Genomic DNA, 13,567 nt, shown 5'->3' with positions numbered 1-13,567 from the left:
GTAAACTAGGCATATTGTGTATGTAGTAGTACAAGGACTTATTTGAAATTGGCAAAGGGTCAGCAACTATTTTGAACTGAAGTATTTCTAGTCCAAAGAGATATTCTTGTTTTGGAAGGTATCATTAGGAGGCATTTAACTTTTATGTGCTTGCAAGAATTGGATGGAGGATTTAATTCAGGCAGCATTTTACGGCTTGATGCCCTTTCTGTTGCCAGCCCTAACCTTTTAAAACTGAACCCAAGTGGCTGATTGTAATGTCAGCAAGGAATGTAAACATCCAATAATCATTTTGCTTAGTCAGTGATAAGTAAAATTGTGTGAGGTCAGCATCCACACACACAGAGGTATGGCTGTATGGTTAAGAAATTTACTTGACAGTCATGTGGTTTTGAATTCAAATTCATAATGTAGCACCTTGGTCAATAACAGGTGCCTTCTACTTAATCTTTGAGTTTGTCAGAGTGAAATTGGTTGATGGAAATAAGCATATATACATCATCATTTATATACCATTTTTTCCATGCTTGCATGCTCAGACAGAAATTGTTAAGGCAGATTTTCAACTTCCTGATGCCCTTCCTGTTGCCTACTCTCATCTGTTTTCAAGCAAGGTTAAATTTCCCCATGGTCAGTTATACTTTACACAGGAGTCTGGAAAATAACAGTATCACTTTTATGATGCTGATGCTTCTTTACAGCCATCATATAATGTCTACACAAGGTTCACACTCACATATACAATGGGCTTTTTTCAGTTTCTGTCTGCCAAATTCATTCACAAGGCAGTAAAACTGAGCCCAAGACCACATGGTTGAGAATCAAGCTTTAACTATATTAAATTAACTATACAATCATGCCCATAGGTATACAGTAATCCCTTGCTATATTGTGGTTTACCTATCACACACTCGGTACATCACGGATTTTTTCTGGCTAATGAATGTAAATTTATATTGTGGACTCTTCCATATATCATGGGTTTCTGCAGTCAACAGGTATTTATATTTTTCACCTATCGCGGAAAGTTTTGGAATGTAACACCTGTGATAGTCGAGGGATTACTGTATATACATATATGTGCATATATATCATCATCATCATCATTTAACATCTGCTTTCCATGCTGGCATGGGTTAGGTGGTTTGACTGGAACTGGTAAGCCGGAGATGTGCACCAAATTCCAGTCTGATTTGGCATGGTTTCTATGGCTGGGTGCCCTTCTTAACACCAACTACTCTAAGAGTGTAATGGGTACTTTTAACATACCACTGGCATGGGTGCCAGTCACAAGACACCAGCATCAGCCACAGCTATGATTTCACCTGACTTGACAAGTTTTCTCAAGCACAGCATATCACCAAAGGTCTCAGTCACTTGTCATCACCTCCATGAGGCCCAACGTTTGAAGATCATGCTTCACCACCTCGTCCCACACCTTTCTGGGTCTACCACTTCTACAGGTTCCCTCCACAGTTAGAGATTAGCACTTTAGGCAGCTGTCTTCATCCATATGCATCACAAAGCCATGCCAGCACAGTTGCCTCTCTTGCACACTGCATGAGATGCCTCTTATGCCTAACTTTTCTCTCAGGACACTCACACTCTATCATACATGCACACTGACATCACACATCCAGTGAAACATACTAGTTTCGTTTCTTTTAAGTCTATGCATGTCCTCAGCAGTCACAGTCCATGTTTCACTGCCATGGAGCATGGCTGTTTGCACACAGGCAACATATAATCTGCCTTTCACTCTGTGGGAGAGGCCTTTAATTACCAACAGATGTAGAAGCTCTCTGAACTTTGCCCAGCCTATTCTTATTCTAACAGCTACAATTTCAGAGCATCCACCTCCACTGCTGACTTGGTCACCTAGGTAATAGAAGCTATCAACTACATCTAGGTATCCCCCCCGATATTTGATGGTGTCTATTTTCTGTACATTTCTAGTAGTTATTGTACCTATGCACCTGCCACACACAAAGACTATTTTCCCTGTTAACTTTCCTCTGATATTGCTGCATCTCTTGTGTGTCCATAGCTTGTACCAGATACATGTTATGGAGTTTCTACCTACACCTTTTCTACTTATCAAGCAGGGCCATCTACCTGAAAGGATTTGTGATTTGTGCTCTTTCCTACTTACTAGAACTTTGTTTTTTGCTAAATTAACTCTAAGGCCTTTTGATTCTAGACCTTGCTTCCATACCTGAATTTTCTTCTCTAGTTCTGCTTGTGATTCAACTATAAGAACAAGGTCATCAGCATGGAAGAGCTCCCAGGGCCAGTCCAACTTAAATTCCTGGAGGGCTATGATGGACAAGTGGGGCTGAGGACTGATCCTTGGGGAACCCCTACTTGTACCCTGAATTCATTGCTAGCATCCCTGTACATGACTTGTACATCTCTCACCAACTACTCGTCTATCCTTTGTTTCTGCATTGACCACCAGTAAAGGGAGTGGGGAACCTGGAGAAAGCCTGTCAAAGACTTTCTCCATGTCAACAAAAGCCAAGTGCAAAGGTTCGTTTTTGGCTGGGTATTTCTCCTGCAGCTGCCTTACCAGAAATATAGCATCAGTGGTATTTCACCCTGGCACAAAACCAAACTGCATCTCATCTAGACTAACTTTCTTCCTAGTTAGTTGGGTTATGACCCTCTTCGTAACGTTCATTGCCTGATCTAACAATTTGACACCTCTGTAATTATTTCTGTTTAAGGCTTTTACTTTTATTGTAGTTGACTATGATGCTGCTACACCAGACATTGGGTATGATTCCCACCTGTACAACCTGGTTAACTATATGGGTGATTAGACCATAACCCATACCACTAGATATTTTAAACATCAGTGATTCCTATGGGGCCAGGGGCTTTCCTGGTTTTCATATCCTTCATGGCTTTATCTACCATGCTACTGTCTATTCGGGTTGCTGGTCCATCTGTTTGATCCACAGTAGGCCAACTTTCCTTTTCCCATGAGTTCTCTACATTTAGAAGCCTTTCAGAGTGGCACTTCCAAGCCTCTTTCTTTGCAGAGTCACTAACTGCGAGAGAACCATCATCCATGCAAACACAATTCTCTCCAACAATATCACAATTTTTTCTGGCACACAAGTCAAAACACTTCAGGCTGCAGGTCCTCATACTGCATAACATAGGCAAACTTCTTCCTTTCTGCTTCACCTCTGGCTAAGTATACCTGCCTCCTAGCTGCCTGGTATAACTCCTTGCTACTGCTACCCTTCCATATACACAACTTTATAGACTTTGTTGTGCTTATAATACTGAAAACATGAATGCACATGCACACACATACATGCATGCCTCTGTTCATGGCTTCAGTGTATGTCTGATATGAGTGATACTTGAGCACTAGACTACCTGTGACCTGTTGGATCACCTGAAAAGTCCGAGTTTCCCAGTAATGGGGTTTTGTTTTGTGGGTTTTACTTTTTCTTTTTCAGGTTAGTTCACATGCTTTCAACCAATGCGGCATTGAAATCACACATAAATGGCTCCTTTCCCCAGAAAAGGCAAGATTTGGCTGCTATTTCTTGCATGCCTTGCATGAATATGGTAGTAGGGCATGCTAGAAATAACAGCCAAATCTTTGGACCTGAGATACATTGAATGCACTCGAAAAAATTTTTGTAATGGTATTCCCTTGAGGCGATCTTTCATTTTAACTCTCAGAACTCATCCGGATCAGCTGATTTTGTTTGTTAATTTCTGTAAAAAAATTTTTATTCATTTAGTTTTGTTTTAAAGTGAAAGAGAGAGGAGAATGTGAAAGACGTATGAACGTGTATATGAAATAGACATGTGTGTGAGAGAGAGAGAAAGTGCCACTTACACATACATGAGAACACACGTTCACTCTCTCTCTCTCTCACTCACATGCACACACACTCACACGCACATGTACATACAAAAAAGATGTATGCATATGTATTGATGTATGTATGTATGTATACATGACGACACACCCCTTCACTCATTCTTTCTTTCTCTCTTTTCCTCTCTTTCTGACTTTCACACACACACATCCATTACATATGTATGTACTATCTTTCACTTTCTCCTCTCTTTCACTTTAAATCAAAAGTAAATAAATAAAAATTATTTACGAAAATTAATGAACTCTGGATGACAAGCAAAAGATTACCATTCATATGAAAATAATTTAATAAAACATTAGAATATCGGCTGTTTAAAGAAAGCTAAAATATAAATACTTACTGTACAAACAACTTACATTTTTGAAATCACATTCACTTAAAAATATTTCTAAATGATTAAAATGTTGTGAATATCAAAAAGTAATTTTATTTTTTTCTTAGAGAGCACGAAGACTATGTGTGTGTATATGTCACAGATAGCAGGCGTGTGTTTGTGTTGATTGACACGCCATAATATTCATTATATGTGTATGTGTACTGAGATCACAGAAGCCATTTTTTTTTTTGTCAAGAAATAACAAACAAAACTTGAGGTCCAAATATCACAAAAACTTTAGATAAAATATACTATTTCTGAGATATTTCAGGTACACACAAACATCTCTAGAGTTTTAATATTATTAAGATGATAGTTTAAGGAAGAAGTAATGTTTATTAAATGCCATTTTTTAATTTGTAATTTATTATGAAGGGAACCAATTAACAAGAATCGTTTCTTTTTTTGTTTGTTTGTTTTGGGGGGACAAATTAGATACCACGTCGTTTGATGCTGTCACTGTCATTGTTAAAGAAAGAATATGAACTTAGCAAATTGCAACAAAAAATAAGCAGAGAGGTAAGTAGATGATCTATTTCTCTTTCATAACCAGCATATTTCTGTTAGTATTGATTGTATCTGCAATTTGTTAATAAATTTATTGCTAGTGATTAACCAATATACTTGATACATGGTCCTTGTGATGGAACCTATTAACCAACCTAGCTGTTATCACCTGTAAATTTTTTATGCAATTTTAAATGAGAATAATGACATTTATTTTTTTTCATCACAAATAAACACCTGAAAGAGTAAGGAATGTATGGTGCTGACTAGAAAGGATAAAGGTGGCATCATCTTTCTTGCGGCCGAAAGGAAATTGCTGCTCTTGGTCATGGCTGACGCAAAAGAGTGTATTGCTCCTTGGTCTGAAGAGAGGGTGTTGCTTCTTGGTCATAGCTGACACATAAGAGGAAGAGATAGGAAATACTCTCTGTTATATAACAAAGGACTGACCTCTCCTTGACCAACACAGGTCCTAGGGCATCGACTGTTGCCTCATCAATCATCTAGTGTGGAGAGGATTTCCTGCCTGTTTTGACAAGTAAACAAGCAGGTAGATTTGGTTTCAAATCTTAGGCAGGGTCAAGCTAGATCCCTACACCCATGTTTATAATAAAACCTATTTCATGGCAATGTACAAAGGACATTTAAGGTAATAGATTTTCCATTGGCAAAGGAATGGTAGGGTATAAAGGTCAAATATGTTTTTAGCAATATATGCCAGACAAGCCCATGAAATGGCATATGAAAGTACAGAATATCTATGAGGTGTTCACTGGGTATTATTGTAGTTCTAAATTTTATACAAAAAAGGTAAATGGTAGTGCAAGTCAGGATACAATGTAACCTGAAAATTGTCACTTCCATATCATAACAAAGACATTGTGTTAGTTTTTAACCTGAATTGCAATTTGGTCAAACTTGTACTTTGAAACTGTAGGCACACATACATATGCACAGTGATTGTAAAAAGAAAAGGGTTGCTATAAAAATTAGATAGAAAATGTAATCTGATGGCAAAAAGGGAAAACAGAATTTGCTAATGATTGTATATACAGATATGAAGCAAATTAACTTTCTGTCCCACTTGTGCTCAGCTTCCATGTGGATGAAAATGGCACAGCATTTGTGAAACTTGAATACAATAATTACATGGTAAAGAAATAAGTTGTGGCAGTTCTTGGTTTGGTGTATAGTAAACCTGAATATTGTGAATCCTTTCTTACTATATAATATATTATATTATGTAGGGCTCAGAAGTGATCTGACTAGCTGCAGCTCTGAACAGATGCTGTAACAAAGTTTAGAGTTGGCTATTCATCCTAACGGATAACTGTTGGGGAAAGGCAAAAATCAGTCAGAAGGATATTCTCCTGAATTCAGTCACTCTCCATAAAATGTGAAAAAATTGACAGGTGCAAGAGATTCTGCTAAAGAAAAGAAAGCTCATAATAGGTGGTCAATTGAAGCAAGTTTCGTTGTGCAGGATTGCATGATGTTGAATGGAATATTTTACAACTTTCCATAGAAGAAACATTAATTTGTCTAATCATCATTATTTTACGTCAATTTTATTCTGCACTGGACAAGGCTTATTGAGGCAGTACTCTATGGTCAGATGCCCTTCTTCTTGCCAAGCCTCACTTGTTTCTTAAGTAAGGTATTTTCATTCCACTAGTCTTCGCTCATTGAAACCACCAGGCTACAGGTAGTATTGTTCATAGGAAACATAAACATAACATTGTCACCAAAATAGTATCAATATCATACAAAGCCGCTTAGGAATATTCATGCATATGTACATGTATACCCATATGTATATACATATGCTTGTACATGTGTGTTTATAATAGGCTTCCCATACAGTTTGCATCTAGAAATTTCACTTGCAAGAAAATACTTGCCAAAGGTGTCCTGCAGTTAGCTGGAACCCAAAGTCACTCTGTTATGCCTGCACCTATATCTAATTTGATTTTATAAGATAGTTTTATTTTCAGATTTAACCTCATCTTCACTTTTTAAAATTTTATCTACATGAAATTCTAATTTACATATATTGTGAATGACAATTCTTAATGATATTGTTATTGTGTATGTATGAATATATTTCATTTTGTAGGTTGCCTCAGAGATAAATCTTATTATTTTAGGCCATATTACCTTTATGATGCCTTCAATTTCAGTTCAAAATCTAACAGTATGCACAATTCCTCTATTCTGTAATTCTATTATATACTCTAGCTTAAGATTGACTAATAATTTGATTTATATGATAATATTTAAACAAAAATTTAATAATTCAACATTTCAATGATCCTTGAGAGAGTTATTTATAGACCTGTATACATTTATACATACTTACACATTCATATGTATACACTCATATGGTCTTAGAACAAATACAAAATATATGCAGACTCAGCTTTGAAAGAAAAATTCTGTGACAAATTTATGTCAGAACCTTTTGTTGTCCTAGATGTCTCGTTTACAGAAAAATGTTATATTTGCTTTACAAGACCAATTTAAATTCTCAGTGTTAGAGTTTAATTGAAACAAACAGATGAATGTGGATGAAGTATAGGTGCAGAAGATTAAGGAGGAGTGAAAGTTGGTATCATCTGCCTAGAAGTGGGCATTGTAGGAGATGGCACCAAGTAAGTGGTTGATATATAAGAAGAAGGTTCTTAGGAATAGAATCAATGGTCTCCATCAATCACCAGATGATGTATGTGCGTGTATGTCTGTGAGTTCTAACTCTGAACAGTTATTTAGCACAGTACTAACAAACTTATACATTATACCACAAATATGTCATATAAATACACATTAATTTTATTAATTTTATTTTCATTACAAATAGTCATATATACTGTCCCTGTAGTGTTCTAGAAAAAAAATAACATAAGATGAGGTTAACAGTCCCCAAATAGTTTAATAAGTATTAATAATTATAACTCTCCAAAATATAAGTATAGTCATCTCTTCATTTCTTGCTTTTATAGGTGGAGGAAAAAGTGAAAAAGCAACACCGAGAATACATGTTGAGAGAACAGCTGAAAATAATCAAGAAAGAACTTGGTCTTGAAAAAGATGACAAAGATGCAATAATTGAAAAATTCCGTAAAAGATTAAAGGTTTGTTTGAGTGCAGATCTTTACATATGTAATTTTTCTCTTTAGCATTTAAATAGAAAGGTTTGGTTATTGATTTTGTAAGATGGGTTCTTTAAAATATAGAATTTAGCCCTCAATAAACCAAGTCTACAACCTAGATTTGATTTTCTGTTGTTTAACTAGCTTACATTGCAGTTGCTTGGGACCAAACTGATGCACAAGTTGTTTGCTATTTCCATGTCCTCGTCCTCACATCAATTTATGGGCAACATCTTTCCTCCAATAGAAAAATCACATAGATTGAAGAGTCTGGAATGAGTCAAAGGAGGTGAAGCAACATATTTGATATTTAATGCTTAAAAGCTGAAGTAGAGTGAAATATATGCTGAAAGAAATATTAGTTGACTACAGATATTACTTTTCTTATTATTTAAGTAGCATGAACAGGAAACAACTTTTTCACCTCCCGTTGAAAAAGTCACCAGCATGGCATTTATAAATATATATCAGGTTGAGTAAAAAGTAAGCAATGTTTTGAACCATGAAGAATTGGTACCTCTCTCCTACAAACTACCACTTTTTCAAGCACCTTGATGGTTTCCTGCAAGAGAAGGAGTTCAAAAATCAAAGCGATGCTGAAAGTGCATTCAAAGAGTTCATCAGCTCCAGAACTCCAGATTTTTATGTTACCGGAATAAACAAACTTGTAACTCATTGGCAAAAATGTGTTGAATGTAATGGTACTTACTTTGATGAAAAAATGAATTTTTATTAAATATTTTTTGCAATTGTCTGATAATACAGACATAAACTTGCCTAAATGTATCAATAAATTAACATTGATATTCTTTTCACCGTTGCTTCAACCATCTGAAATGCAACTGTCAAAGCACAATATTCGAGCAATTTTGCTATTCAACGTCAAAAAAGGACATAAAGCAGCTGAAACTGCTTGCGATATCAATGAAATGTTTGGTGAGGAAATAACCAATGAGTGGTCAGCTTGAAAAGGGTTTAAACGATTTCGCAGTGGAAACTTGTGCCTTGAAGATCATGAGTGTAGTGGCCGCCCATCTGCCATCAATGACAGTCAATTAAAGACCATCGTTGAAAAAGATCCATATAAAACCACTTGAGAACTGGCAAAAGAACTTCAAGTTAGCCAGAAAACCGCCTGCGACCATTTGCATGCAATTGGAAAATCAAAAAAGCTCGACAAATGAGTATCACATGATTTGAATGAAAATCAGAAATTGCTCATCGCTTTTTCTTCATAACCAGACCAATCCATTTCTTGACCATACTGTAACTTGCAATGAAAAGTGGATTCTGTACAATAATAAAAAACGTTCTTTGCATTGGTTGAACAAAAATAAAACACCAAAAACCTTCCCTACACCCAAGCGCTTCACAAAGAAGGTTATGGTGAGTGTTTGGCGGTGTACTACTATAACTTCTTAATACCCAGAAAAACCATTACAGAAACATATTGCCATGAAATTGTCAAAATGTATGAAAAACTGCTACTCCACCATCCCAGACTGGTCAACAGAAGAGGGTCAATCATTCTTCATCACAATGCTCAACAGGTTTCACTAATAGCGCTCCAGAAGTTGAGGTAACTTGGCTATAAAGTTATTCCCCAGACCTTTCTCCTACCGACTGCATCTTTTTCAAGCACCTTAATGGTTTCCTGCGAGAGAAGGAGTTAAAAAATCAAAGCAATGCTGAAAGTGCGTTCAAAGCGTTCATCTGCTCCAGAACTCCAGCTTTTTATGTTACCAGAATAAACAAGCTTGTAACTCATTGGCAAAAATGTGTTGATTGTAATGGTACTTACTTTGTTGAATAAAACTTCTATATTGTTGAATTTCATGTTTCAAAACGTTGCTTACTTTTTACTCAGCCTCATATATTTTTCTCTCTCTCTCTATTCATTTATTTAGAAGGGCATCCACCTATAAAAATCATGCCAAAACTGACCGTGCCTGTGCTGGTGGCATGTAAAAAGCACTCAATCCACTCTGCAGGGTGGTTGGTGTTAAAAACCATGCCAAAACAAACACTTAAGCCTGGTGCAGTTTTCTGCCTAGCCTGCTCCAGTCCAACCCATGCCAGCATGGAAAGGCAGATGTTAAATGATGATGATGGTGAAGATGACATGTAACACATGTATATTTGTTAGCCTTGAGAGGGAGAATTATTTTAAAATGAAGTACCATCCATGTGATAATCATTAAATATACTTGGTGAAACATTAAAACCCTGAGGTAAATATGTAATGAAAGAAATGTAATGATGATAGGTTTTTTTTTTCAACATATGCACATGCTTCAAGTATGGGAAGCTGTTTGACTCTAGCAATTGCATTGCTATGTATATAAGCAGAACCCAGAATATTGGCATTACTGCTACTGACTTGTCATTCACAGGAGGTTCAAAGAATAGGGCAACTCTATGTGGAATATAGCAGACTGTTGAGTTTTAGATATTAAAATATATTAGTCATTGCTTCATAAAACTCTTACAAGAAAGATATAATAGCTGTAGTTCCTGATGTGTATAGTATCATACATAGACCAACCTCTCAATTTACTTTCAAACTGCTGTTATGTTTTGTTTTATTATTTTATTTTATTTCAGGATCTTGTTGTTCCTAGTCATGTTATGGATGTAATAGATGAAGAATTTAGCAAACTGTCTTTTCTGGACAATCATTCCTCAGAATTTAAGTAAGAATGACACCTATTTCTATTCATAATGTCTTAGTTTTGCTTGTATTTTAGCTTATTTTTAGATGTAGTTGCATAAAACCTGATCCTTCAGAGAGTGACTTATAGACTTGATTTTTAATGATTTTTGGAATTTTTGCCTCTTTCCCCCCCCCCCCCCGAAATAGGATCTTAGACTTAACAGTTTTAAATATTACAAAAGGATTTCTTTTAATGCATTAAAAATAGGTTTTAATAAGTAATTTTAAAAAATCATTAAAGAAAATTTTGTTGAGTAAGTAAACCTAATGAAGGAATTTAATGGAGGAGCCAATTATATATGACCTGTATACATTTATACATACTTACACATTCATATGTATACACTCATATGGTCTTAGAACCATACATACAAATACAAAATATATGCAGACTCTTTCACACAGCAGTAAGTCTAAAAGATGTATATAAGACAATATTTGTACCTTGTGGGAAAGAATAAGATAAACTTCTAAAAAAAAAGAAGCTCCAGTTCTATATTACTTTGTATAAAAACTGACTTTATATTTAAAGTTCTATTTTTATAAAATGTGTTTTCACTGATGGCTTGCTTCAAAATGATAATTTTGAATTTATGTTTAGATTCTATTTGTTTACTTTAATTTATCTGTTTTGTTTACACTATTAAAAGAAAAGTTCTTGAGTTTTGGGTTTTTTAATATTACAGAAACTCAGTCAAACTTATATTAACATGGATTGATGTTTGAATTTCAGTGTAACACGTAACTATCTAGACTGGCTGACCAGTATGCCTTGGGGATGCAGCAGCAAAGAAAACTTTGACCTTAAGTATGCGAGTGAAATCCTGGAGAAAGATCATTATGGTATGGATGATGTAAAGAATAGAATTTTAGTAAGTTCCTCTCTAAGTAAATTGTAATTGTAATACTGATAGTTTAGTTTCAACTGTGGCTTTTAAGTTCAAATTATAGTGAGTGCAACTTTGCCTTTCATCTTTTTGGCATCTAGAAAATAAGGTTAATTTTCTGAATGCCAAATGAGATTAATTATCTGAATACCAATAAGATTAATTTTGTTCCAAATACAATATATATATATATTTTTCTTTTTCCCTCTGTCTCTCAATTTTTTTCTTCTTTTTAGTATCTTGATGTTAAATGATGATGATTCAGCAAGTGTGTGCTGACAAATTATCTCTATATTATAAAGCAGCTTTCTCACATAAATCAAAATTAAACCTCATACATTTATAGTTAAATATTCAGTGGCCCTTAATTGTGAGTGTTTTCATACTCTTTCAAATGAAATCACAGTAGTTGAAAGGAGAAGATGTTGATAATATCTTCTCTGAATACATGTGTGCCTACATCCAATAACAGGTTCTGTATTCTACTCCTGAAAATACTTTGAACATGTCTGGCAACAGAACTGATAAAAAAAAAATGGAAGAGAATGGCTCACTGATGGTACATGGGAATAACTGAAACATCACATTTTTGTTTGGGGATTACATTGTGTAGAGCAAATATTCTGAAACATGAATGAATTTTTATTAGCAAGTGTTAAATTACATTGTATCAACCATTGAACTGATGACTATTCAAAATAGCAAAACATTGATAAAATGCTAGAAGAACAACTCTTCCTCACAGCTTGTTGAACAAGTAGTATTTTAGCCTCCCGTTTGTATATTGTCACAGGGTCTGTGTCATTTTACTTTAATTGCACCAATTAATTGGAGATATAGGTAGGATCAGTTCCTCCTATGACAAGGTTTCATGCGCATGTCAAGCTTAAGTCATCATCTATCTATACATATATAAACGGCAGTCTGTTTGTCTGTGTCAAGTTGCCGTCTACACCTGTTAACGAATCTTCATGAAACTTTTTATACATGTTAAACCAACATCCAGTTTGTTACTCGGCTCATTGCAGTTTAATAAAAATCTATAATTGGACAGCTAGAGCCGGCCCCTAGAAGGGACCAAGATATAATCCATCTCTTTTCCTTTAACCGTCAAGGGGAAATAACTCATTCATCTTTCCTTATTTTTCTCATTTGCATACAGGTCATTTCTCCCTCCATTTATTAGAGAAGTAATATCATTAGAGTGACCACTTGCCAGTGGTTACGTTGTATAAATACTTAGGCAGCAAAAATAAAAATAAACTTTAGGAGTGAATAAATTACATGAATAGATCGTTTCCAGAATTTTTTTAAAAAACTTTTTGGTTGAAAAATAATGTACAAAACAAACGTTCATATCAGCCTAAATATAGTGAAGTTAACTTTTATATATACTGAATGTTATAAAGCTTACTTTTTCTGTATAAATTTACTAAAACCAATAAATGGTTAACTACTTTTTGAAGTCTGACATTCATACTGATAAACACGATCTTGGCTATATTTTACATTGCTTGGAGTTTCTACCTATCGCAATGGAGCACCATTGACATAGTGATATGGAAATTCCTGACTGAAGAAATGTAATGATATGGATAATCTTGATTGTATGTTTTTATTTTTCTCTACTTATTACTAAGCACAGTTTTAAGTTTGTTGTACTGTTTATGCCTATTTCGAACATTGGCTTCATTAACATTAAAATGCCTTCTGGCAGCTCTATTGCCACATTCAAATGCATATTCAACATATTTAATTTCTTCTTCGCAATAAACAATTATAAGTTCTGCCCGTACTGGCAATAATGGTAATGACAAATTTTAAAGTTTGCTTGACATTTTATAAGTGTGAAAGGGATTAAAATTTCGATACTCCATATCAAAAGTTACCACAGGAATAGGTGGAAAATCAGAACTTGAGACAAGAAGAAGCTTTCGACTAATCAGAATTCTGTTTACATAATCAGTTTGAGCAGTCACCTTCCTCTGTCAGTTGAGTAAAGTGTCATGCAAGCTGATGTTTATTGG

At 35.0% G+C, this 13,567-nt stretch overlaps 1 protein-coding gene across 1 annotated transcript in view; it reads left to right on the top strand.

Moving 5' to 3' along the window:
* Positions 1–13,567, top strand: part of LOC115231161 (lon protease homolog, mitochondrial) — a 131,066-nt gene that overhangs the window by 87,244 nt on the left and 30,255 nt on the right. The window contains exons 9-12 of the mRNA XM_036500756.1: positions 4,720–4,803; positions 7,791–7,922; positions 10,545–10,633; positions 11,387–11,525. Coding sequence (XP_036356649.1) covers positions 4,720–4,803; positions 7,791–7,922; positions 10,545–10,633; positions 11,387–11,525 — 444 coding nt within the window. The remainder of the gene's footprint in view (positions 1–4,719; positions 4,804–7,790; positions 7,923–10,544; positions 10,634–11,386; positions 11,526–13,567) is intronic.

The sequence above is a fragment of the Octopus sinensis genome, linkage group LG2 (genome assembly GCF_006345805.1).
Source record: "Octopus sinensis linkage group LG2, ASM634580v1, whole genome shotgun sequence".
Classification (NCBI taxonomy): Eukaryota; Metazoa; Mollusca; class Cephalopoda; order Octopoda; family Octopodidae; genus Octopus; species Octopus sinensis.
The sequence above is the reverse complement of the archived record's forward strand: the minus strand, read 5'-3'. Positions and strand labels throughout refer to the sequence as shown.